At 34.1% G+C, this 27848-nt stretch overlaps 2 protein-coding genes across 3 annotated transcripts; both read right to left on the bottom strand.

Annotated features, from left to right (window-relative positions):
- Positions 1-2998: 2998 nt before the first annotated feature.
- LOC143067109 (rhomboid-related protein 4-like) lies at positions 2999-27749 on the bottom strand. The gene is made up of 7 exons (XM_076240155.1): positions 27590-27749; positions 18327-18858; positions 17346-17495; positions 5493-5573; positions 4952-5005; positions 3841-3975; positions 2999-3097 (listed from the first exon to the last, which is right to left on the bottom strand). The coding sequence occupies exons 2-7, from the start codon at positions 18784-18786 to the stop codon at positions 3030-3032; spliced, it is 948 nt and encodes a 315-aa protein (XP_076096270.1). The 5' UTR covers positions 18787-18858; positions 27590-27749; the 3' UTR covers positions 2999-3029.
- On the bottom strand, positions 5585-17332 carry LOC143067110 (uncharacterized). 2 transcript variants are annotated; one of them, XR_012975844.1, is made up of 5 exons: positions 16688-17332; positions 14734-14958; positions 14027-14161; positions 12667-12859; positions 5585-10714 (listed from the first exon to the last, which is right to left on the bottom strand). XR_012975844.1 is itself a non-coding variant. In XM_076240157.1 (4 exons), the coding sequence occupies exons 1-4, from the start codon at positions 17034-17036 to the stop codon at positions 12663-12665; spliced, it is 906 nt and encodes a 301-aa protein (XP_076096272.1). In that variant the 5' UTR covers positions 17037-17332; the 3' UTR covers positions 12566-12662. The 2 variants fall into 2 exon arrangements, 1 of the variants encoding a protein (XP_076096272.1); XM_076240157.1 differs by lacking the exon at positions 5585-10714 and having other exon boundaries at positions 12566-12859.
- Positions 27750-27848: the final 99 nt, after the last annotated feature.

Genomic DNA, 27848 nt, shown 5'->3' with positions numbered 1-27848 from the left:
CAAGGGGTGATGCAGATAGGATTCCTCTAGATTTTTCATCTATTTGAAGGTGATAATTGATTATTTATATTGTTGATTATTTTTTAACCAGAGGATATAGTATAATAAAAATCAAAATGGAGATATTATATAGTGTCTTTAAAAATATTAAGTGGGTAAAATTACTAGATTCAACTGGTGTCAATATATATCAATTAAATTAATTTGCATTGAAGTCTATGGAAAATCAAGAGGATTCTTATCGCATCACCTCTCAACATTGTTTATATAACACAAATTCTAATCATTGATTGGTCAGTTACATGTTGTGATGTCACTGCAGATCTGAGAATTGCACAGTATTGCGCAATAGCAAGAAATCTTCAATTGCACAGTATTGTGCAATAAACTTAGCAAGAAATATCTAATTGCACAATATTGTGCAATAGCAAGAAATTTTCAATTGATTGGAGTTATCTTTCTTTGTCCAGAATAGTAGTTGAATCAACTTAAATCATTGTTTTATACAATATACAATGTATATTCACTTTTACTACCAACTGATAAATTAAAACAATCTTTACCATTCAGTGATAACAAGCACCTTTTGTTACAGTTTAAGATTTTATGATGTATTTAAATGAGTAGTTATTGTTGCAAACTCCATTAGAAATTTGAATTGAGATCAGTTTTGGAAAAAGGGAAAGGGGGATGTGAAAAAAAAAGGGGGGGGGGTTAAATTTTTCTCATTTCAGATTTCATAAATAAAAAGGAAATGTCTTCAAACATTTTTTTGAGAGGATTAATATTCAACAGCATAGTGAATTGCTCAAAGGAAAAAAAAGTATTTTAAGTTCATTAGACCACATTCATTCTGTGTCAGAAACCTATGCGGTGTCGACTATTTAATTACAATCCAAATTTAGAGCTGAATGCAGCTTGAATGTTGTGTCCATACTTGCCCCAACCGTTCAGGGTTCAACCTCTGCGGTCGTATAAAGCTGCGCCCTGCAGAGCATCTGGTTTGTAATTTTGATAATGCAAATGTTGAAATAAAAAAAAAGCAACACTTTAACATGTAAGTTTAGCAAATATTCAAAGTCAATGAACTATGACTGAAGGTACATGTCTAAACAATCTCCATGGAAATGAGATGTGCCAATGCTAATACAACTGCATACCAAATACCATTGACTTATCATAAGTAGTTCTCTTTAAACAAACTCAAACACAAACTAATCTATGTAAACTAAGCAAAATTTCAAACTCAATAAACCATAACTGAGGGGAGGGTAAAAAAACTTCTATGGTAATGAGATGTGCCAATGTTAATACAACTGCATACCAAGTATCATTGACCTACCACTACTGGTTCCCCATAAGCTGACCTAATCACAAACTAATACATGAAAACTAAGCAAAAGTTTCAAAGTCAAGAAAAACATTCATAGTCAATAGACCATGAATGAGGGGGTTGGGCCAAATAATCTCCATGGAAATGAAATATGCTGATGCTTATACAACTGTATACCAATTATCATTACTTTAGCACTAGTGGTTCCCCATAAACTGACCTAATCACAAACTAATACATGAAAACTAAGCAAAAGTTTCAAAGTCAATAGACCATAACTGAGGGGTTGAGGTCAAATAATCTCCATGGTAATGAGATGTGCCAATACTTATACAACTGCATACCAAATATCTTTGACTTACCACTAGTAGTTCACCATAAACTAGACCAAATCACAAATTATGTGTCGTATTTGCCTAAAGAATAATAATTCCTATGTCTAGGATTCTGAGATAAGTGGCAGGTCAGGTAAAACCAGACAACATATACAAACTCTAACATACTAGCACAAAGCTAATATACCTTAAATTTGAAATGATTTTGATGGCACAAACTTGCAAGTCTTCAGGAATTGAACATGCTATTGGAGTACCAGACAATAAATAAAGACTTTCAATATGGTCATAAGTTATGTATGAAATCTGATATAGGATTCCACCTTTCTTTTGTGGCAGTTAATATTTGATATTGCATGCTGGTACAAGTGTTTCAAAGTAACTATTACTGATAATTGTTTTACATCTGATATGTGTTCTGAAATAATTTTGTGACTTGTGTTTAAGGATTTAATCTTTAACTTTATTGAAAAGATCAATTGCATGAATGCATAGAAGTGTTACCATCCATCATGCAGTTCAAGTAAGCTTATGGTAGGAGCCTGTCATTCAGAGGTTATCATTTGTTGCTGTATATCTTGTTTTTCCCTTATTGTCTAATGCATAAATCAGGCTGTTAGTGTTTTTTGTTTGAAACATCTTATATGCCATTTTAGAGCCTTCTGTAGCTTGGTGTGAAGCATTTGGTTTTGGTCATTGTAGAAGTCAGTTCCTAATCATCTACATTATTTGATCTCTGGTGGAGAGTTATTTCATTGGTAATAATACCACATATTATTTTTACATTATGATTATTTTGAAACAAAACTGTTTTAAGCTGATAGTGTTACCTAATTTTATATCCTTTATTTATATATATACTGTGGATTCATTATTATTCGTTGGATACCATTTTTCGTGGGTTTCGTGGGTACAGGTGAACCACAAATTCTAATGTTCAACTAATAACAATTTTTTGATAGACTTTGTATGAAGTTACCAGCAAAACCCCAAAATCAAATATCCACCTTAATGCAAGTTTTCCTCAATCCACAAAAATTGATACCCACGAAAATACCCACAGTATCCTATATTAGAATCTTCTTAGTCAGGTTATATTGTGTGTGTATTGTTCATCTACACCATATTTCTATAACATGTAACAGGCTGTAATCCTTTTAGTTATTCCCTCATTGTGTTATTTCAAAGCACCTGTTTATTGTGCCAAATATAGAAGGAATAACAGTACATAATGTACATATTATTGATAGCCGACATCCACCCCTCAAATGATGCTTCATGTGTTGCAATGATATTACTTCTTGACAAAGAAAATATTATCATGACACGGTTTTATAATAGATAATGATTTTATTAAAATGTCACTGAAATCTGTTCTGTCTTCTTTGTCGTAAATCATCCAAGTCTGGGTACAGTCTGTTGGTGTTCCCTGTAAAATATAAATAAATTAATTTTGATATATACAAACATCAGCCTTATTTCACAATCTTCATAAGTGAACATTTTACCTTTTACCATCAAAGCTTTAAAAATCACAAGATTGTAAAGAAAACACTTTAGATTCAAAATGTAAAATGTGGTACATTTGTTTACAATAAATCAGATGTGGCATGGGGAGATAATCCAGTATATATTAAACCTTGCAAGGTTATTTTCTAACCTTGATTTTTTTCTTTTTAAATGAAAAGGATTTTGCTTATTAAAAGTGTTTATTGCAGACAAACAGCTCAGAATTTGTGACAAGCCAATCAATTTGAATTTACACTATTTCTTTTTTGTCAGATATTTACAGTCTTACAAATGATTTACTTTTAACAAATTCATAACATTATACATGTAAAATGCATTGGTTAAACAAACACAGCATTTTTTACATAATATGATTTGGAATTTATTTTTCAGCTCTCTAAAATCAAGCATAACACCAGCTAGCTTCCCACTAAAAGATTTAAAATAAAAAATAAAATAGTTTTAATTATCCCTAAACTGTCAGCAACTTTTAGGATGCAAAAACATTAATTTAACACCAAAGCAACAGAACAATCCAAATACCTCAAAAGACATAAAAGTTTTAATATGATCAATATTATTTTGATGTGTTACAATGGTTACAATTCTGATCAAAATATCAATACAGGATACATTATATATCAATTGAATAATAAAACAAACTTCTGCTTTCTTCTTCTCTTAAACTCTCTTCTCTAGCTCTTTGAACTTGTTCCTCTTCACTCAGTCCATCCATATAGTTGTTAGATCTGGGTTCCTGTTGACTGGTACTACGAGTGTTGTAGCCTCTGTTAGATTCTGAAATATGCAAATCAAGGTTATACTTTGAAATTAATCTTTCAGTTTGTATTTTGCATTACATGTATTCATTAACATTTAGGGAGAGTAGTTTAAAAATAAATAAATATATTTTCATGCCTCACCTAGGGCATATGTTTTTTGGTCTGTTTGCCCAACATGACCCACTTCAGGTTAAAGATTTTGGTCAAGGTAGTTTTTGATGAAATTGAAGTCCAATCAAATTGAAACTTAGTAGACATGTTCCCTATGGTATGATCTTTCTTATTATAATGCCAAATTAGATTTTTGACCCTAATTTCATAGTCCACTGAACATAGAAAATGATAATGCAAGTGGGGCATCCATGTAAAAAATGTACTATGGATACATTCTTGTTTTTAATTATTTGGAATTCTGTAAATATCACAAAATATTCTAAAACATCCATGTACATGAAAATTTAACATGATTTTTTGGGGATCTAATTTGGTGTCTGAGAAAATGAAACCACGGTTTAGTATTATCTTTAGCTGTTCTTTGTAAAATCTTGCAGTTGACATTATATTGTGAAATATAATCAATATTTCATAAAGAATTTGATAAGTGCATTTATTGATTAAACATCAGCCCCATTATAGCCAAAGGGAAAGAAAAAATTCTCTAATCAAGCAAACAACAGTTCAGCTCACCCGGGCAAACAGAAAAATAAACATCTATTGTTCACACCAGATTCACCTGAAATTAATTCACTGGGGTACAAGTGATCTAAGACTGATATGTTTATATATATTGACTTTGTATTTGGGTACTACATGTAGTATTTTTGTTGACTCCTTGATATATTGGCCAGCATTCTAAACTTTTACTTTCTTCAATCTAAAAATAATCTGGCGGTACTAAATTGGATAAATCTTGTCACTTAACACTACTATGATGTTCATTGGTAATGCTTACTGGTATATGAAATTTTCTGATATTAAAACCAAATAAATACCTGTATAACCTGTTCTGTAGCCTGTTGACTGTCTCTGATATGTGTAGGCTGGAGCTTAAATAAAAATAACAAGATATCATTCATATCAGATTGTTACTTACATGATTAACAAAAGTCACATAATTAAATTTTAAAGGAATTTTAACTACGATAGCTTACATGACATTGATTGTCAAACTGTTGATGTAAAATAGTACTATACCAGTTACCAAATAATAGATATTTACATTTACTTCAGACCCTAATGTAACATGCAGTTCTTTCTTTACAGGAAAGATATTTCTAAAATTCATGATGGCTGAAATCTAAATAAAATTCTTTTAAAATAGCACCTTGAAGCTTACATAGCAATTTATTATAACCTACTACTTTATACAACTTGTAAATAATAAACATCCTTGTAAACATACATGTTTTAAATAATAAACATGACAAAAAGTTGTCACAAAACGATCTTCATTCTAAGGTATGATAACTATCAGTTAATATAGAAATGCGTACGGTAACTGACCAAAGATCCTATCCAAATGACCTAACCTACCTGGAGCAATAAGACTGTCCATCAATGGTTTTAGTGGACCTTTTATGTATAGTAAACCTACTAATATCCCAGCCAAATGACCTGAAAGGTAAAAAACAGAAAATTTAATATCACAATACAAATGTACATGTACCTGCTCATTAAATTTCTAAAAACAAGAATGTGTCCATAGTACACAGATGCCGCAATCACACTATCATTTTCTATGTTCAGTGGACCATGAAATTGGGGTAAAAACTCTAATTTGGCATTAAAATTAGACAGAATTTATCATAAGGAACATGTGTACTAAGTTTTAAGTTGATAGGACTTCAACTTCATCAAAAACTACCTTGACCAAAAACTTTGACCTAAAGTGGGACGAAGGGTACAACGGACAACAGTAGACCATAATAAGTCCCTTAAACAGGCATATAAAAATGCGTTCAAGGCAAGATGAAACCTGCAAAACTGACATGTAGATCTAACAAATATTCTACACAAAAAAATAAAGTTAACCTATTGCTTATACTTTCTTACCCTATGTGCCATCAGACATAGCAAAGACGAAATAATATTAGTACTGCTAATAGAATTTGAGAAACAGACCTAAACATGTTACTTTAATCTTGATTACTGATCCATGAAATGAGGTCTGACGGACATTTAGACCTTGTAATTTGTAACATAAAACTCAAGGATAACTGACATAACACAAACAGAAACATTGTCATCTGAAAACAAAGTATAGAGCCTACAGGTCTTCCACCCTATGAAATAAAAAGCTTAATACAAATAGTTTACGGCACAGCCATTGGATAGTAAATCCCCATGTCTGACATTCTGTGACTTTCACCATAGATGAGACAATCAATAGGAATTCAGTGGCGGATCCAGAAATTTTCATAAGTGGGGGCCCACTGACTGACCTAAGAGGGGGCCCTCTCCAGTCACGCTTCAGTGATTCCCTATATAAGCAACCAATTTTTTTCTCAAAAAGGGGGACCCAGGCCCCCTGTGGCCCCCCACTAAATCTGCCTCTGGAATTATTAACCATTCCTTTGTGACTTTAATATTTACATGTCAGCAGATGAAAACAGGTATCAATCTTTGAATGGTATCACGGTCAACTACTGTTCCATTTGGAAATGAGGTAACTTCCAAGAATTTATAAATAAACAAAACCAATACCATGTCTTCATTGCTTTCTGGACCTTGTTGATTCAGAACACATGTACAAAATATATACTAAAGCAGAACTGATCGTTCCCTCAAATCAGGGATAACAACAAACTTTGCCTTGTACAAAGAGTGTTATCAGATTTCATACTATCAACAAACTGGAATGGCTGCACAACAGATTTGAAAATGGCTTATTAAAAAAAGGTAACCAGTAACTAGGAATCAAACAATATTTTTACAGAAAAAAGCTAATACACTTCACTCCAATTTCCAGACTTACTTAAAAAAGTGGTTTTTTTTTTAAATTTTATATTTTTTTGTGATGTTTTTGTGCAAAGGTGAGGGGCCTGATGGGGGGGGTCTCATCACGATTCACGAGTTGATTTTTTTGTCAATCACGAGTCACAGAAAATAAATTTCCATGATCACGGATCACGAAAATATAAAAAGAGTATCACCAATCAATCTCGATAATAGAGATTCAGAAGCTGGTTGTTTGGTGCAATTAAGCTACAATCAAATACATTACTGGCTCATTACTTGTTTACATGTTGAATTCTCCCAGGTTCTAAATTAAATCGTTAAAAGCAGTCACATTCTGACTTCTTTTATTGTATAATAATAATATTTCATAGAAATGTTTTACTGGCGTAAATACCACGGAACCACATCTGTGTTTTATCTTGAGGCTAAACTAAGAGATTATAAAGTATATATATTTATTTTGTCAATAAAATTTACTGCTGAGCCTGATTGTTCTCCCACTTCTGCTGGTTGTCCCTTGAAGAAAACTAAGACATTCTGGGGTGTTAATAACATTGTCCGTTTCTTCAGTGTAGTCCACATCTGATTCTGAATCATATTCAGAAACTTGATCATAGTCCGTGTTACCTTCTTCAGCTATTGAAGGAAATGTGATTTTTTCACTTGTGGTACTGTAAGTTGCATTTTTGTACATATTAAGTGGTAATGTGCCAGTGTTGTACATTGTCGTTTGCTGTCGTACTGATCTTTGTCGAACACACTTTCCGAAGTCCTGGGCCCACTCACGCATTTCTCGTTCCTGGTCCTTTGACAGCAGGGCTTTTGGTTTCAAGTGCTCCATAGCACTCAGGGACGACAATGGCATGTCATTTTCAGGAATAGGGTAATAAGAGGAGGGATGCGTAAAGTAGTAGGCAGCCCACAGGACACTCCTTTTTATTCCCTCATACACCGTATTGCTTAAGTTCCGGGCATGTTCTAACATAGTTGGTAATTGGCATTTGAAATGTCCAAGAGCATGTAAGTTTTCAACGCATACAGTGAGACAAGACAACATGTTAATGGGAATTGACGAATTAATTGACGTTATTTGACTTTGCAAATAACTCAGTTCACTATGGATCATGTCTACGGACTTCAAAGTTTTCGATGATATGGTTCCATCTGGCCCATTAAGTTGTCTGTCTGTGTCTAGAATAACTTGAACGCTTCGTACAGTTTCATGGAGATAGTCCGATAACCGTCGAACCAGGTCTTTTGCTTCCTCAAGATTAGCCCTTTCGACATTTTGATGTTTGAAATGTACCCCAAAAGCTTGATACAGCAATTTCAAATGTGTCAAAAACCTGACGGAACCTTTCATGTCTGTAATAACCTTCACACAACCGGTTTGGGCATCGCAAACAAATATGTTTTTCATTTCAGTACAGAGGGAGAAAAGCTGAGAAAATGAAGCTTTGTCACAAGGTCCATTGTCATTACCTATTTGTCCAGTACCAGCTACAACTCTAACCGATGGTCCAATAATTTCTTTGACTTGATTGCTTCCCGAATCACAGAAAATAACGGTTTCGCCATATCCAGATACACTTGAACATAAAGTACACTCCCCAGTACCATTAGTTAGTTTTCTTACTGCTACGCCGGTTGCCATATCAAGTGTAACTAAGCCTCCTGGGTTTCCGTTGTGCACCATGTATGCTTGGTTTTCATGCAAAGCCATGCATGTAACTTCTCTAACGTAAGTTGGATAATTTGCAATATGATTTACAACTCCCTTCATAATAACACCATCAGAGTTAATATCTACTGTGCTAAGCATTCTTTCGATATCAGAACTTACTAAAAGCATTTGTGCTGCTGCTTTGGAAATGCACGATGGTAAATAATCTGCTATATCAACAGTGTCCATCTTTATCCGTCTCTCCTTGTAAGTCTTTTCCAGGCTTTGTAGATAGTTTGTTAGTCTGTTTTTCAAATCTGCAACTGTTCCATTTGTTGGGATATCTCGTTTTCTAGCTTCTTCAATAAGTTCGCCTTTTTTTAGGTTTTTCATGTTCAATTTTCCTGTGTTTTTTGGGTAAACTGAAATTGTTTTGTTGTGTTCACAAATGTACACTGTACCCTCAATATATGCTAGACTTCTTGCATCACTGTATTCTCCAACAATTTTAACTTCGGCTGGGACATGCTGTCTTATCTCGAGTAATCTTGAAGAAGAAGTTTTCGGATTGTGATCTATAACGTTTTGGGTCCCTAGGTTTGCAGCAGTAATGGCAATCGGATGTGGATACAGTCCAACCTTGTTACTTGCGCTTATTTTGTATTTATCAGGGATTATTGTGTGTACTATACCATGCACGGATTCAAGAAATGTAAGAACAGACGATTTTGTCAAATGAAGTATACAATTGATATCCATTCTATCCTTGTGAGTGACCGAATCCCTAGGTAAAATTCGTTTCAATTCTGCATGTGCATCTCTAACAGTGTGTACAAGTGGTAGACATGATCGTTGCGTATCCAACAAAATGGGCCAGTTCGCAAAGCTTGCTTTCAAACTTTTGCCAACATGCACTGCATCAGGAAGAACAGCAAATATGTACTTTGATTCCAATATACCAGCCTCTCGGTCAGATATCAACAATTCGAATGCCGTTTTGTTGCCCTGTTCACAATCTGCCGTGATGACCAGAACAGCACCCCTTTTACATTGAACACCGTTTTCAATACACCTATTGCATGCACGAATTGAGGGAATATGGCTCAAATGGTTTTCGTTTTTACAGGCGTCACATAGTTTGCCTTGTTCAGTGCATTCACTGCAGCTGCTATTACAATTAGAAACACTGTCCTTGTGTAGGATATGTCGCATACTAGTCGCTTGTTGCAAACACCTAAGACATGTTTGAACTATACAAACTTCGTAGAGAAACTGGGATTTAATGTCTTCCCCTGTTTTACCAGATTTTGGTTTGTATGTCACTGCAACAGGGAGACTTATATTATTGTCAATTGTAGAAATGTAAGTGATGTCTGCATCTGTTACAACATTCTGTCTAAGGAAATCAGGATCCGGATTCGAATTTTTTCGAACAAAGTCGAAACTAGCCGTGTCCTTAAGACCAACATTGACCTTTTGGTGTTCATCATAAAGTATGCTAGGTTTGAGAGCAGTCCCATCATTTGCCATCGTAAGCCCAATTACTTTAACAGTTGATGATTCTACTAAAGGAACTACTTTACTATCATTGGTTGCCAGTTGTAGCATTGATATTAGCCAAGGTTTTATAACGCCACTTTCTGTTGTATAGCCAGATGACCTTTTTAATCGAGCGTGAGACGAGGGTCCACCAAAATTAAGTTTTGCGTCATCTGGATTTTTCAATCCACCCGTGCCTGTTCCGTGCCACATTGGTCCACGAAGGAAATTAACAGTTCGTTCTCCTCCAAGATACTTTATGGTGTTGAAAAACTCTATTACTTCAGAATCATAGTGATGATTAGGGTCAACCAAAACGCTTGTTACATCATTCAAGTATTTGTACAAGATTGTGTTGGGTGTGATTTTACCATTTTCAATCAATTCATTCAATCGAATGCACATTTCATTTGCTGGTTTTACTACGACTGGAAAAACTAAATACTCTGGATCAATGTCGGTCTCGCTGTCAGTTGTATGATCGTCAGGGGACTGTAGTTCAAGTACTGATTCATTATCACACTCTGTTTCAGGAATGTCGAATGTATCGACTTCTAAATCACTGTCATAGTCACCAAACCTCATAACGCTTGGTCTGTAAAGAAAAGATGTTAACATTCAGGACTTAAACAATCACAAGTACATAGATCTTTATCAGATTAGATACCTAACCTAAGTTCGTGCGATAAATGTCATCTGAATGATAAAATCATCCTTAAAGCATTTAGTATGCCATAAGCGACAAACGATATGTTAGAATTCGATGTATAGGTGAAGATATTCCCGATGTCGCCCTTATTTGTTTGTTCCAAGTGCTGCATACTTTTAACAAAAGTTTCGAGTGCATGACAAACAGTTGGACTGACGAAAGATGAGAGATTGTTGTCACTACAGTTGCTTTAGAAATTAGCGTAGACCAGGTCGGGAGATAGTTAGAGCGAATAACAGAATGAAACTATGTAGTGTGCCCTATAAACGTGCATATGTATGGTTCTATAGTTTTCGACCGGTGCCTAGAGTTGTATGACCTCAAGACAACATGCATATTTTGGATGTGTGGAAATTGCCACCAACATATGTCATATAAAATAGACTTAAGAATTGTAGTTGTGTACTTATACGTATCAATGTGTTTTATTATTTATTCTTATATGACGTCTATATTATGTTAACCAATATAATACTCAACAACGTCCCACTAAGCACAAGCTAGTCTAAAATTGTTTTAATTTTGCAAATTAACGCATTTGTCCTATTAGAATCGAATTAATTCATGGGTTGGGTGATGTTGTGTACATTTAATCATGGTCTATGACCTTTTATTACATTTTACCCTTGCTAACGCTCGTGGCAAAATTCGAATATGAAGGCATTGCCCATTTAAATGAACAACATCACCCCTCTCATGATTTATTTCTTAAACAAATGATTTTGTATTTTTATAAATCTGTTCAAATATGCAACACAACATAAACGGGGTAAAGGCACAAAGGATCCCAATCGGTGATACATTAAAGCCCTTATTTAACAATATAGTTGCTGAACAGGAATTTTATATTGGAATGCGAGCAAAATCACTTACAACGTAAACTTTATTATTATTAAGCAGCATACCAATTTTGAAATAAATCTGACTCAGTAGGAGCTGAGATAAGGTACCAATACACAGTTAGCAAAGAAAGTTAAAATTTATCCTCATAATTTTCAACCATCCTTGTTTGCTTGCTTTTTAACAGTAAAACCTAAATGTTGGTGTTATAAGTGTGCATATGTCTGTAATTAGTATCTTCCACGAATTCTATTTTGCAATACTGAAAATGGTGAAATTTCATTCATTTTTGGTGTATCCATGACAACAATCTGCATTTACTATAAAATAGTGCTAAAATGGGGGAGGGGGGGGGGGGATTGCTGTCATATGTTTCCCAAAAATTTGGTCCTTGAGTGATACCTTTTCTGAAACTATGTCCATGTACCTTTCACAAAATTAAAGAAAAATCATATGTCTTTTATCTCCTTTTTTATAAATTTGAGAAAAAATTGTTGAAAAAACACCGTAAAAAACATTACAATAATTCCTGAACCTATGACCGGCATGGATACCAAAATGCGGACTGCAAAGCATAAAATGGCCTATAACACATGATAAGTACATCTTTATGGTCACATAAAGACACTGAGGACTAGTTTTAACTCCAGCTTTCTAAAAATAAATTTTATTTTGCAAAACATTTTATCTTTGAAAAGTCCACCGTGGCCATAATGCGAAACTAAACTCCTAACTGTGTATTGCTACCTAATTGCGACAAAAGTCGGACGGACGGAATGGCGGACGGACAAGGGTATTCCAACATACCACCCACTCGTGCGGGTATAATGACAAATTTTTATTGTTACTTTCTGCCCTTATTATAGCCAGTACCTGTATAGAAAAGCGAATACAACATTCATTAAACACTTTACTTTTAATATCAAGTGTAAGAGTACAAAACAACGATAGTGAATTCAAATTGTCATATCTTTATCTTAACTTCACAGAGCACTCACTCCAACGATTCGACAACATCGTATGGTTGATTATCAATGTTATCGATATCCTCATCAGCTTCTTGGGCCGTATTTTCACTTGTTGCTTGTAACCAACTTTTCATGACAGTTTTCATTCCCTGAACATCTTTATCTCTTATTAACTTTTTGTCATTTTTTGCACTTTTATGTATGCAGGACTGGTCAAAATGTTCTGAAATAAATTAATAATACGCATTACAGATCATTACAGAGATGCTATATTGTTAATTATCACACATTTTGTACTGATATGTATGTTTTTGCATGGTCAGATATAGTAGGAAGTCAAAGTAGGCTATTTGCCAATATCGATATCAGCCCTCGAAAATCGATATCAGCCCTTGAAAATCGATATCAGCCCTTTAAAATCCATATCAGCCCTTGAAAATCCATATCAGCCCTTGAGAATCCATATTAGCCCCGATAAACTTGAAAATATGTGATATAGAGAATAATACATGGCAAAATCCGTATCATATGTCGTATCATCCCGAGACATCAATATCAGCCCAAGGGCCTTTAAGCCCGAGGGATGATATTGGTCGAGGGTGATACGGCATGTGATACGGATTTTGCCATGTATTATACGCTTTATCATATATTTCAACAGAAGAGTACAATATTTTATGAACTGTTTTCTGATCCATAGCACTGGGTTACCTTCAGTTCTACTTGTTTTAAAGGCCTCTGGCTTGATATGGGAGTCTAGGGCTGATACCAGCTAGGGCCGACATGGAAAATGCCATGTCATAATCTATAAAAACACAAGACGTAATTATAGTAATGGTGTACATATACAGCTACAGTTGACTAAAATGTGTTTGTATTTAAACTGACTATGTAAATTTTTTATCTTGTTGATTGAAATACATCATTTTTCATCTGTCTCTCTTAATTGTGTACAAGTAGCATGGAGAGAAGTAAGGAGATTATTCTCTTGTACAATGATTTGCCTTTGAGTAAGATTTAACTATTAACATAAGTTGTTTCCGGTGCTGCATTATTGACCATTAATATTGCAATCTAATTTAAATCTAGATCTCTTAATATACTCTTCCACGGTAGCGTATAGTGAGAGATCTGATTTTAATGAGATTGGATTTTTTGAGAAATAGAAGAGGCCGGGCAAGGGGTATAACTGTTATGCTGTTCTGGGCCAATTTAAACCTTTGTTACCTATTATTCTGAAAAAAAAATTGGCTGTTATCTGTTATTGACTATTCCTGTTGCCGTTATTGGATTTTTATTTTCTTTTGTTATCTGTTATTGTGAGAATGAATTTTCTGTTAACTGTTATTGGACCCCCTTGCCCCTTGCCCCCCCTCCTCATAAAACTTACTTGACTTAAAGTATTCAATCCGTTTGACAGGTTTTCTATCACATGGTACACTAAGTGAATTCAGGCATCGGCCGCATTTTATGGTGTATTCGTTAATTACTGTGCTGCCTTCCAACTCCCTGATATCCGTGATAGCTGTTAAAATAATAAATAATAATTCAGTATAATTACGGTTTCAATAAAAAAAAAAACACGAGCTTGCACGCTAGTCGTGCTAATTACAAATGTATATCCCACTCGTTAAAACTGCCCAATATAATTATTGAGTACCAAATGACATACTAATTGCTTGGAGTACTGAGTACTAAAAATTAAAAACTGTGGATGCCGTTTTTTGATTTTTTTAAGTGAAAGGCTAGTCTACATATTTTACATAGTTTCAAACCATTATGAAACCTCCAAGTAATCTAGTCCCGACAAGAGTGAATGAAAAAAAAGAGAAGTGTAGACAACCGACGCGATATTCAAGATGAAGGGGAATCAATGAACAAAATACAAACCCTGGAACAAATATGACAAACATGGACAAACAAAATCATTAAACATTGAAAACTAAAAAAAAAATGAAAAAGAAGATGAATAAGAAGACGACGCAAAAACTAAAATCCATATATTTAGGGGTCGGTTTTTTTTTAGATATAGTTTATTTCCCTATTATGATCTATTATGGTATATTATCTGGTTGTATATATTTAATCAAAAATTACCATTCTCCATTGCTTTAAGGTTAGCTTTCTGTCTTTCATTTCTTTCTACCGTGTCTCCCTTCTTCAATTTCTTAAACAGTTCTTCATCCTCGTCCTTCACCAGCGACCTCTTCCGTCCCCTTTTTGAATCTTTACTGCACACTATAGTCTGGCTATCAGCAGCAGCAACCACTTTTATGGTTGGATGTCCTTTAGCAAAGACTATTTCCTTTTTCAGAACAAACACTGTAAAGGAAATAATTGTGTTGAAATAAGAGCTCAAAATGTGTTGGTTGCAGAGTTTGCATGATTACAGTCGGGGCTGCAGGATACTCATAATTAAAAAAAAAACATATGGGGAAGAAGAACAAATATCACAAGATTAAAATGAATACTATATATAAGAAATAACATTCGTGACTCACTACCCGATCTTCAACGGGGGTAACTCGAAATGAAGACTTTTCAACTGATTTTTATAGTTCGTTCCTATGTTGTACTGTTACACCACTGTCCCAGGTTAAGGGAGGGTTGGATTCCAGCTAACGTGTTTAACCCCGCCATATTATGTATGTATGTGCCTGTCCCAAGTCAGGAGCCTGTTATTCAGTGGTTGTCGTTTGTTGCTGTGTTATATGTTTGTTTTTCATTTATTTATTTGTACATTGATTTGGCCGTTAGTTTTCTCGTCTGAATTGTTTAACATTTGTCATTTCGGGGCCTTTTATAGCTGACTATGCGGTACGGGCTTTGCTTATTATTGAAGGCCGTACGGTGACCTATAGTTGTTAGTCTCATTGGCAATTACACCAAATCTTCTTTTTTATATGTATAATGTATATATGTAGATAATGTGTTAATGAAGCCCGGCAGCACACTATGCACTTTTGCATGGTTATTGCTTAATGCATATAAGACATATAATATTTTTGTAGTTAACATAAATATTATCAATTAATCGAGAAACGGGCGGCTTAAAATTATTTGGGGAGATTAAAAAAATACAATTACTTTTAACGACCAACTTCACGTATTTCAAACACAAGAAATTGTATAATGTTCATTAAAAAAAAACTAAATTCCTTCTCATTGTGCTACAAAATCGTAATATCAAAATTTTCAATGAAACAATATATAAAAAAAAAATGTCCAAAATATAATTATAGTTCACACGCCCATTGTACCATATCTTAATCTCTAGAGTGTGCACTTTGTTGTGCCAGTGGTAACTGGGTTTCAACACAAAAAACAATAGGATTTTTGTTTTAATCTCAGAAAGGGCCGTTTACGAGCATGACTCAAGTATATATATATATCCCGGGGGGGGGGGGGAGGGGGGTACTGACAATCATTTTGGGTATAACTGTGCCGAAAGCACTTGCAAAATTATACCCTGTTCTAACAGAAAAAAGTTGAAAAACATACCCTGTTCTAGACATGCTCAGAAAATGTATACCCTGTTCTAGACCCCCTCAGTAAAAATGTATAACCTGTTCTACACAGGCTCAGATAATGAATTTTTCCACAGGAATCTTGAAATTTTATTGAAAAATTCTCACACCCATTTTTCACGTTTAAGGGATAAAATTTCAGATTCCTGTGCCTTTTCTAACTAGCTAAAATACGTGTCAGGAATATGTGAACCTGTTCTGGACTGTTATGTTAAAACAGACCTGGTTCTAACCAGCAGGTCATGAAAAACAGACCCCGTTCTAACCAGCAGGGCATGAAAAAGGGACCCCGTTTTGCGGTACACTCATACCACTAAAATTATAGGAAGTAGCCCCCCCCCCCCCCCCGGGATATATATATGGCATATAACATATATTTATATATTTAATATAGATATTCATAGATGTGGCAGGGTCAGATAAACAGTGGGGTCGGATCAACTGGGGCCGGCGGATGGACTAAGGGCTGAATCGACCTTATAAATAAATACATACATTATTATAGCAGTGACAATTTTTAATACCTTGTAAACTACACCCTTTTTCTATTTCGGGAAGCTCCAACTCCCATGTCGCCTGCGTGGAAATGCCGTATGTTTTGACACCTTCTTTGGTCTTCTCCAATCTACTTATTTTCACTTCCACTTCTTTGCCCAAACCTCTTTGGAGAGCTTCCTCCACAAGTCCGGTCTGTTCTTTTAAAATTGAACAAAAAGTTCTGAAAACGTTCACATCCGTTTTTTTAACACTGACCCTCTTTCTCTCTTTTCCTCCAATAAATTTATTTTCCTGTCCAAAACAGGTTGGATCTACATAAAATATCACAACCTCGACAATGTTATTGCTGTGGCTCTCAGCCATGGGGGCTGCCATAGCTTGCACTAATAAATGACCTAATTGCACTTTTAAAACTATCGCGCCACTTCAACTTTTTAAGCCAAGAAAGACAACTCAATGGAACTCTTTATTTCCGTAATGAAAAAAAAATCACGAGAACGAAAAATATGTCTCAATCACGAAGAACGAACATAAAATTCCAATGAAAACGATTCACGAACAATGGTTTCATCACGAATCACGAAAAATAAATCTGTAGAAAAACGGATCACGATAGCGAAAATGCGCCGATCACGAAGAACGGATATAACCCATCAGCCCCCTCAAAGGTGTATAATATCTTACCTGTAAATGAAACATGAGGTGTAATAAGTTGTATTATAACAAGCTCTGCCCAGAAAGCTATCTTGCTTGGTACAGGTATAAAACCTAAGATGTACTGAGTTCCTGCTGGACTATAGTGACTCACTAACACCTTCAATGCAAATATCACACCTACAATTTAACAAAAGGCTTTGAATAAGTATCATAAGTAAATGTACAAAGAAAATCTTTATATAAGAAATTGCAAGCCCTATCTCTTACCAAGAATATTTGCCTCCCCCTTCTTAGAATATAATTATGCTGACTCTAGCTGAATAGGGTCGTGTTGCTGAATCCCGATCCTAAATGGTCCCTTTGATACTGAGTTCTATATGATTCATAGGAGATACATCAAAGGAATCTGAAATCTAGGGAAAATGTGAATGTTTTCGTTGAGAAGTTAATGTAAAAACTAGATGTCAAACTGTGCGAGTTAGATTGAGTAAAAATATCAATTAGAATTTTTTTTGTTCAATCCTAATAGTTTACCGGTAAGGGTCTGCCATATTCAGAGCTGAAGAATAAAACATATACTAGATTTTTGTAAACCCTGACGTCTGTTTCTGTTAAGAAATATAGTATAAGAAAGAAGATGTGGTATGATTGCCAATTAGACAACTGTCCACAAGAGACCAAAATGACACAGACATTAACAACTATAGGTCACCGTATGACTTTCAACAATGAGCAAAGCCCATACCGCATAGTCAGCTATAAAAGGCCCCGATTAAGACAATGTAAAACAATTCAAACGAGAGGTTTGTTTATCTCTTATATTTGCAAGATACGTTTTTTTTTTAAATTCCAATATAGAAAGGTTAAATGAAATAAATTGCTACTGAGTTGGTGTGTTGAGTAACTTACAAAATCAAATGCTTTAATGTAATTTAGATGCTCATTATTTTTTATTTGAGTTCTGACCACATAACTATTGATCGTTTCAATATTTTACCATAAAGTTACCTGAAAATCCTACTGCACATACAAGATCATACGATGAATCATCAAGTACTCTCTCCAGAGCCATGTTAAGTCCAAGATAAGTCAGACTAGTTAATACTGTAAATACTGCTAGTAAGTACAAAAAATATACACTTTTAAATTTACGCTCCAGTACTCTCCCTTTGTAAAGGAATGATGCCATGTTGTAATATAAATGAATGTCATTGGAATGGTACAATGCAGCTAATATCAACCTTCGCCATTCTTTACGATATAAAACATGATATACACTAAGACAAACTTTGCCTGCGTTGGGGAACCATTTCATCAGATCACCAAATTGTAAAAAGATGGCTGATTGTAATACAACTGCTGCCAGTGTCACAGGAGGAATGTTATCTACACCAATGTTCATCATCTGTGCTCCAAGGAGTAAGACACCAAGTCCTCTCCCGCCAGATCTTCCACCTAGATAAGGCATTCTTATATTGTCTATTCGCTTATCTTCTTTCCTCAATTAATGATTACTTGTACAGTCTTTAAACTTGATTCACTACAATAATAAGTATTTTATACATTACTAGTACAAAATGATATAACATTTTCAACTTGAATCTGCAACAAGAAAAAATAACTTAGAAATAAAGTAAACATTCACAGAAGCACATGAATCAAGTCTATTGTTTATTGGTTTAACTTAATCTGGTGTACATGTATATGTTGTACAAATTTTTAGAGTATTTTTTAGATTAACATTATGCACATCATGCACATGTACATTTTTGCCTTGTGATCATGGTGATTATGGCTGTAATTAACATGAATATGAATACTTTGTTTACGTTGTCGCAATAGTATCTAAAATATTCCTCTGCAATCTTCTTCACCCGGAGAAGTCCTTCAGCTGGCCCCTAAACAAATATGTTACTAGTTCAGTGATAATGGACGTCATATTAAACCCGGAATTATACACAAGAAACTAAAATAACTAGAGGCTATCAAAAGCCTGTGTCGCTCACCTTGGTCTATGTGCATATTAAACAATGGACACAGATAAATTCCTGATAAAATTGTGTTTTGGTGATCATGATGTGTTTGTAGATCTTACTTTACTGGACATTCTTCTTGCTACATTTTTTCTCAATCTATTATGAACTTGGCCAAGTAATTACAGTGGAAAACATATTCTAAAAATTTACCAAAGTATGGACACAACATTTAAGCTGGATTCAGCTCTAAATTTGGATTGTGATTAAATAGTTGACACAGCATAGGTTTCTGACACAGAATGAATGTGGTCTAATGAACTTAAAATATTTTTTTTGCCTTTGAGCAATTCACTATGCTGTTGAATATTAATCCTCTCAAAAAAATGTTTGAAGAAATTTTCTTTTTATTTATGAAATCTGAAATGAGAAAAATTTAACCCCCCCCCCCCCCATTTTTTTTTTCACATCCCCCTTTCCCTTTTTCCAAAACCGATCTCAATTCAAATTTCTAATGGAGTTTGCAACAATAACTACTCATTTAAATACATTATAAAATATTAAAAAGTAACAAAAGGTGCTTGTTATCAATGAATGGTAAAGATTGTTTTAATTTATCAGTTGGTAGTAAAAGTGAATATACATTGTATATTGTATAAAACAATGATTTAAGTTGATTCAACTACTATTCTGGACAAAGAAAGATAACTCCAATCAATTGAAAATTTCTTGCTATTGCACAATATTGTGCAATTAGATATTTCTTGCTATTGCGCAATACTGTGCAATTGAAAATATTTGCTATTGCACAATACTGTGCAATTGAAGATTTCTTGCTATTGCGCAATACTGTTCAATTGAAAATTTCTTGCTATTGCACAATACTGTGCAATTGAAGATTTCTTGCTATTGCTGAATACTGTGCAATTGAAAATTTCTTGCTATTGCACAATACTTAATATAATAATTTTGGATCCTGATTTGAACCAACTTCAAAACTGGGCCCATAATCAAAAATCTAAGTACATGTTTAGATTCAGCATATCAAAAAAGCTCAAGAATTCAATTTTTGCTAAAATCAAACTTAGTTTAATTTTGGACCCTTTGGACTTTAATGTAGACCAATTTGAAAACGGGACTAAAAATTAAGAATCTACATACACAGTAAGATTTGGCATATCAAAGAACCCCAATTAGTCAATTTTTGATGAAATCAAACAAAGTTTAATTTGGACCCGATTTGGACCAACTTGAAAACTGGGCCAATAATCAACCAGGTGCTCCGCAGGGCGCAGCTTTATACGACCGCAGAGGTCGAACCCTGAACAGTTGGGGCAAGTATGGACAAAACATTCAAGCGTGATACAGCTCTGAATTTGGATTGTGATCAAATTTTTGACATTACATGGTTTTTTTTTACACAAAACAAATGTCAAGATTTTACAAATCAATTAAAGATTTCTTCTTCAAACTTTTTAAATCTAAAATTAAATAGTTGATCATGACACAGCATAGGTTTCTGACACAGAACGAATGTGGTCTAATGAACTTAAAAGTTTTTTTTTGCCTTTGAGCAATTCACTATGCTGTTGAATATTAATCCTCTCAAAAAAATGTTTGAAGAAATTTTCTTTTTATTTATGAAATCTGAAATGAGAAAAATTTAACCCCCCCCCCTTTTTTTTTCACATCCCCGTTTCCCTTTTTCCAAAACTGATATCAATTCAAATTTCTAATGGAGTTTGCAACAATAACTACTCTTTTAAATACATCATAAAATATTAAAATGTAAAATAAAGTGCTTGTTATCACTGAATGGTAAAGATTGGTTGGTAGTAAAAGTGAATATACATTGTTTATTGTATAAAACAATAAAAAAAACTTCATCAGCAACATTTTATATTGGCAAATTTCCAATGAAGTTATTTACATAAAGTTATTGGCAAATAAAAATAGAAAATGACATCATAGTCATGTCTGGCAAATGTCCAACATACATTATCTAAAAACATTTTAGATAAGATAAGGAAAAAAAGCTTCATCAGCAACATTTTATATTGGCAAATTTCCAATGAAGTCATTTACATAAAGTTATTGGCAAATAAAAATAGAAAATGACATCATAGTCATGTCTGGCAAATTTCCAACATATATTATCAACTACTATTCTATACAAAGAAAGATAACTCCAATTGAAAATTAATTGCTATTGCACAATATTGTGCAATTAGATATTTCTTGCTATTGTGCAATACTGTGCAATTGAAAATTTCTTGCTATTGCACAATATTTCATATGGAATCCTGATTTGGACCAACTTGAAAACTGGGCCCATAATCAAAAATCAAAGTACATATTTAGATAAAGCATATCAAATAAGCCCAAGAATTTAATTTTTGTTAAAATCAAACTTAGTTTAATTTTGGACCCTTTGGACCTTAATGTAGACCAATTTGAAAACTGGACCAAAAATTAAGAATCTACATACACAGTTAGATTTTGCATATCAAAGAACCCATTTATTCAATTTTTGATGAAATCAAACAAAGTTTAATTTTAGACCCCCATTTGGACCAACTTGAAAACTAGGCCAATAATTAAAAATCTAAGTACATTTTTAAATTCAGCATATCAAAGAACCCCAAGGATTCAATTTTTGTTAAAATCAAACTAAGTTTAATTTTGGACCCTTTGGACCTTAATGTAGACCAATTTGAAAACGGGACCAAAAGTTAAGAATCTACATACATAGTTAGATTCGGCATATCAAAGAACCCCAATTATTCAATTTTTGATGAAATCACACAAAGTTCAATTTTGGACCCTTTGGGCCCCTTATTCCTAAACTGTTAGGACCAAAACTCCCAAAATCAATACCAACCTTCCTTTTGTGGTCATAAACATTGTGTTTAAATTTCATTGATTTCTATTTACTTAAACTAAAGTTATTGTGCGAAAACCTAGAATAATGCTTATTTGGGCCCTTTTTTGGCCCCTAATTCCTAAACTGTTGGAACCAAAACTCCCAAAATCAATCCCAACCTTTCTTTTGTGGTCATAAACCTTGTGTCAAAATTTCATAGATTTCTATTAACTTAAACTAAAGTTATAGTGCGAAAACCAAGAAAATGCTTATTTGGGCCCTTTTTGGCCCCTAATTCCTAAAATGTTGGGACCAAAACTCCCAAAATCAATACCAACCTTCCTTTTGTGGTCATAAACCTTGTGTTAAAATTTCATAGATTTCCATTCACTTTTACTAAAGTTAGAGTGCGAAAACTAAAAGTATTCGGACGCCGGACGACGACGACGACGACGACGCAGACGCCAACGTGATAGCAATATACGACGAAAATTTTTTCAAATTTTGCGGTCGTATAAAAATCTAAGTACATTTTTAGATTCAGAATATCAAAGAACCCCAAGGATTCAATTTTTGTCAAAATCAAACTAAGTTTAATTTTGTACCCTTTGGACCTTAATGTAGACCAATTTGAAAACGGGACCAAAAATTAAGAATCTACATACACAGTTAGATTCGGCATATCAAAGAACCCCAATTATTCAATTTTTGATGAAATCAAACGAAGTTCAATTTTTGACCCTTTGGGCCCCTTATTCCTAAACTGTTGGGACCAAAACTCCCAAAATCAAACCCAACCTTCCTTTAGTGGTCATAAACCTTGTGTTTAAATTTCATAGATTTCTATTTACTTAAACTAAAGTTATGGTGTGAAAACCAAGAATAATGCTTATTTGGGCCCTTTTTTGGCCCCTAATTCCTAAACTGTTAGAACCAAAACTCCCAAAATCAATCCCAACCTTCCTTTTGTGGTCATAAACCTTGTGTCAAAATTTCATAGATTTCTATTTACTAAAACTTAAGTTATTGTGCGAAAACCAAGAAAATGTTTATTTGGGCCCTTTTTGGCCCCTAATTCCTAAAATGTTGGGATCAAAACTCCCAAAATCAATCCCAACCTTCCTTTTGTGGTCATAAACCTTGTGTTAAAATTTCATAGATTTCTATTCACTTTTACTAAAGTTAGAGTGCGAAAACTAAAAGTATTCGGACGACGACGTCGACGCCAACATGATAGCAATATACGACAAAAAATTAAAATTGTTGCGCTCGTATAAAAACTGCAAAATTTCCTTAAAATTACTAGTTCTGGGGCAGCAACCCAACAACAGGTTGTCTGTTTTGTCTGAAAATTTCAGGGCAGATAGATGTTGACCTGATAAACAATGTATCCCCTGACAGATTTGCTCTAAATGCTTTGGTTTCAGAGATATAAGCCAAAATCTACATTTCGCCCCTATGTACTATTTTAGCCATGGCGGCCATCTTGGTTGGTTGGCAGGGTCAGGCCACACATTTTTAAAACTAAATACCCAAATGATGATTGTGGCCAACTTTAGTTAAATCTGGTCCAGTAGTTTCAGAGGAGAAGATTTTTTAAAAGAATACTAAAATTTTAGAAAAGTGGTTAAAAATTGACTATAAAGGGCAATAACTCCTTAATGGGTCAACTGACAATTTTGGTCATGTTGACTTATTTGTAGATCTTACTTTGCTGAATATTATTGCTGTTTACAGTTTATCTCTATCCATAATAATATTCAAGATAAGAAGCAAAAACTGCAAAATTTCCTTAAAATTAATAATTCAGGGGCAGCAACCTAACAGCGGGTTGTCTGATTCATCTGAAAATTTCAGGGCAGATAGATCTTGACCTGATAAACAATTTTACTTCATTCAGAATTGCTCTAAATGCTTTGGTTTTAGAGTTATAAGCAAAAATCTACATTTTACCCCTATGTTCTATTTTTAGCCATGGCGGCCAGCTTGGTTGGTTGGCAGGGTCAAGCCACACATTTTTTAAACTAGATACCCCAATGATGACTGTGGCCAAGTTTGGATTAATTTGGCCCAGTAGTTAAAAAGGAGAAGATTTTTGTAAAAGATTACTAAGATTTACGAAAAATGTTTAAAAATTGACTATAAAGGGCAATAACTCCTAAAGGGGTCAACTGACCATTTCGGTCATGTTGACTTTTTGTAAATCTTACTTTGCTGAACATTATTGCTGTTTACAGTTTATATTTATCTATAATAATATTGAAGATAATAACCAAAAAAGGTAAAATTTCCTTAAAATTACCCATTTAAGGGCAGCAACCCAACAACTGGTTGTCCGATTCATCTGAAAATTTCACGGCAGATAGATGTTGACCTGATAAACAATTTTACACCATGTCAGATTTGCTCTAAATGCTTTGGTTTTTGAGTTATAAGCCAAAAACTGCATTTTACCCCTATGTTCTATTTTTAGCCATGGAGGCCATCTTGGTTTTTGGGCCGGCTCACCGGACATATTTTTTAAACTAGATACCCCAATAATGATTGTGGCCAAGTTTGGTTTAATTTGGCCCAGTAGTTTCAGAGAAGATTTTTGTAAAAGTTAATGTTGACGGACGACAGACGCCGGACGACAGACGCCGGACGACAGACGCAAAGTGATGGGAAAAGCTCACTTGGCCCTTTGGGCCAGGTGAGCTAAAAAAGATTGATATGGAGAATCTAATATCAAAATATTGTAATGTTTATAGATTATCGTTGGTTATCTCAACGAGATTGATTTTTTCGCTTGAGCCGGACAGCAAGAAAAGCAATCGAGTTGAGATGATCAATGATAATCTGTTTATCGCTATTTTACCTAAGTTGTCAATTTCATGTCAATTTCATTAGCAACGCCAGGCGGCTCCTTAGTTTCTAGCAATAATTTTCCATCTCAAGCGAGTAGAATGATATGAAAAATTATCACAAAAAAAGATCAAAGGAAAAATACACAAAATAGTGATAAACAGATAAATGTTATTATCATGATTATCAAAACATTGTATGTAAACTTTTAAATTTTATTAAATTACTTTAATTTTTTAAGGGGGAACTGTACAAAAATATGTGCCTAAATATTTAAGTATATAATCTTAAAAAAGCATTAAGGTGGCTCCTGGTTACAAAAATTTCAGCAAAAAATTGAACCTTTATTTTTTCAATACAAATTTTATTTGTTACACTATCAGTTATTACTTAATGATATGGTAAAAAAATCAACCCAAAAAATCGATTCGGTTTGGCCACAGATGACTTTTAAAATGTTTATATCATTGAAAAAGCTCCAAATTATCTTCCTTTGGTGCAAAAATGCCATTTTTTGGCATTAAATTTGAAATATTTTTTTAACTCATCGGTGACCTATATTTTTTTATTATTGTTTTCTTATAAGCTGTACATAAACTAAATAATTGTAAAATTTAAGCGATTTCTGTAATTAGGTTATTTTTTTATTTCGATATTACCTCTATTTCTCCTATTAGTTCAACAGAAAAAAAGGACATTAACAAAAATGTATGCTTCTTCCTGAGGCAGATTGTGAGCTTAAATGAACGGTGACCCCATTTTTTTATTTCATTTTTCTTTTAAGTATATGATAAAGTTCATTTTTAAAAAAATATAGCGAAATCCTATATTAGAAAACAAAATTTGATTTATACCCAGGAGCCCCCTTTAAATGTAATTCTAGGGGATAGTTGTCAATCTTTAGAGTACATGTATGTCTGTATGTACTGGTAAATGACTCTGTTATCCAGAGACCCCTTTAAGCTGTGTGGGTACAGTGGCATCCATTGTAAACGTTCCCTATCAGGATTAATGGAGATGTGTCACTAACATATATTTATACGACAATTATTTTTACAAGGACAATCAATCCCCACCCAACACAAAGGGAGTGCTAGAACACAAGGAAGTCTGTTATTATGGTGGAGGAAACCAAAGTACTCGGAGAGAACCTCCGGGCAACTTGGCAGAAATAGACAAACCAGAGATTCATCAGAAGATTGAACTCCAGGTCAAAGTAAGGGACAACTTTGACCAACCGAGGCCCCCAAAGTACCCATTCTAGTTTAAAGGGGGTCTCATTGGGAGGTTCTGATCACGGATCCCACTTACTGTTTTGTCAGATTCCCGTATCCCGCTTACACTATGTACGTAAGCAATTCTCATTTTTTAGCTCACCTGGCCCAAAGGGCCAAGTGAGCTTTTCTCATCACTTGGCGTCCGTTGTCTGTCGTCCGTCGTCGTTAACTTTTACAAAAATCTTCTCCTCTGAAACTACTGGGCCAAATTAAACTAAACTTGGCCACAATCATCATTGGGGTATCTAGTTTAAAAAATGTGTCCGGTGACCCGGCCATCCAACCAAGATGGCCGCCATGGCTAAAAATAGAACATAGGGGTAAAATGCAGTTTTTTGCTTATAACTCAAAAACCAAAGCATTTAGAGCAAATCTGACACTGGGTAAAATTGTTTATCAGGTCAAAATCTATCTGCCCTGAAATTTTCAGATGAATCGGACAACCCGTTGTTGGGTTGCTGCCCCTAAATTGGTAATTTTAAGGAAATTTTACTGTTTTGGGTTATTATCATGATTATCTTGAATATTATTATAGATAGAGATAAACTTAAAACAGCAATAATGTACAGCAAAGTAAGATTTACAAATAAGTCAACATGACTGAAATGGTCGATTGACCCCCTAAGGAGTTAGGAGTTTATAGTCAATTTTTAACAATTTTTATAAATTTGTAAATTTTTACTAACATTTTCCATTGAAACTACTGGGCAAAGTTCATTATAGATAGAGATGACTGTAAGCAGCAAGAATGTTCAGTAAAGTAAGACGTACAAACACATCACCATCACCAAAACACAATTTTGTCATGAATCCATCTGCTTCCTTTGTTTAATATTCACATAGACCAAGGTGAGCGACACAGGCTCTTTAGAGCCTCTAGTTTGTAATTTCCTGTGTCCCGCTAGACTTCATTTCCTGTTTTCACGGCACAATAATTTGACTTTCAAGTGTCACGCTTACAAAAAATCAGCAATCCCGCATCATGCTTAAACCCCAATGAGACCCACTTTAAACTCTGATCTGGGTACCAAAAATGTGTGCCGGAGGGGGAAGATTACCCTTCTGATGTACTGATATTTTTAGCACCCTGAGTTAAAATCGAACTCAGAACCTTCAGCACTGTAGCCATCAGTCTTAACCACTACACCACGAAAACATGTATTGTTATGTGATTTTACACTCAGTCTCAGGATATACATGCTATTATAGCATGTATATCCTGAGACTGAATTTATATTAACTGTATACCTGGATACATCTCTATTTTAAAATAATAATTTGTATGCATAACATCTAAATCTGCACTTAAGTTACCTTTCTTTCAATCTTGTTGACTTCAGATATGATTTTCGATACCTTTAATATGAAGTGACACTCTATCATTATTCACAGTTGACATCTAACACAAAATGCAATATTTTTATGATTTCATAGCTTACAAAGGCAGCCATATTGTTATGTCTCAGCCAATCAATATGAAGAGCAACGTGTACTTTCGGTTTGTTTTACATCACTGACTTTCTTGGGGTTGAAAAGGGTGATAAAACAACTTTTAATTTTTTTCAATCTAAAG

This window comes from Mytilus galloprovincialis, chromosome 3 (assembly GCF_965363235.1).
Source record: "Mytilus galloprovincialis chromosome 3, xbMytGall1.hap1.1, whole genome shotgun sequence".
Classification (NCBI taxonomy): Eukaryota; Metazoa; Mollusca; class Bivalvia; order Mytilida; family Mytilidae; genus Mytilus; species Mytilus galloprovincialis.
The sequence above is the reverse complement of the archived record's forward strand: the minus strand, read 5'-3'. Positions and strand labels throughout refer to the sequence as shown.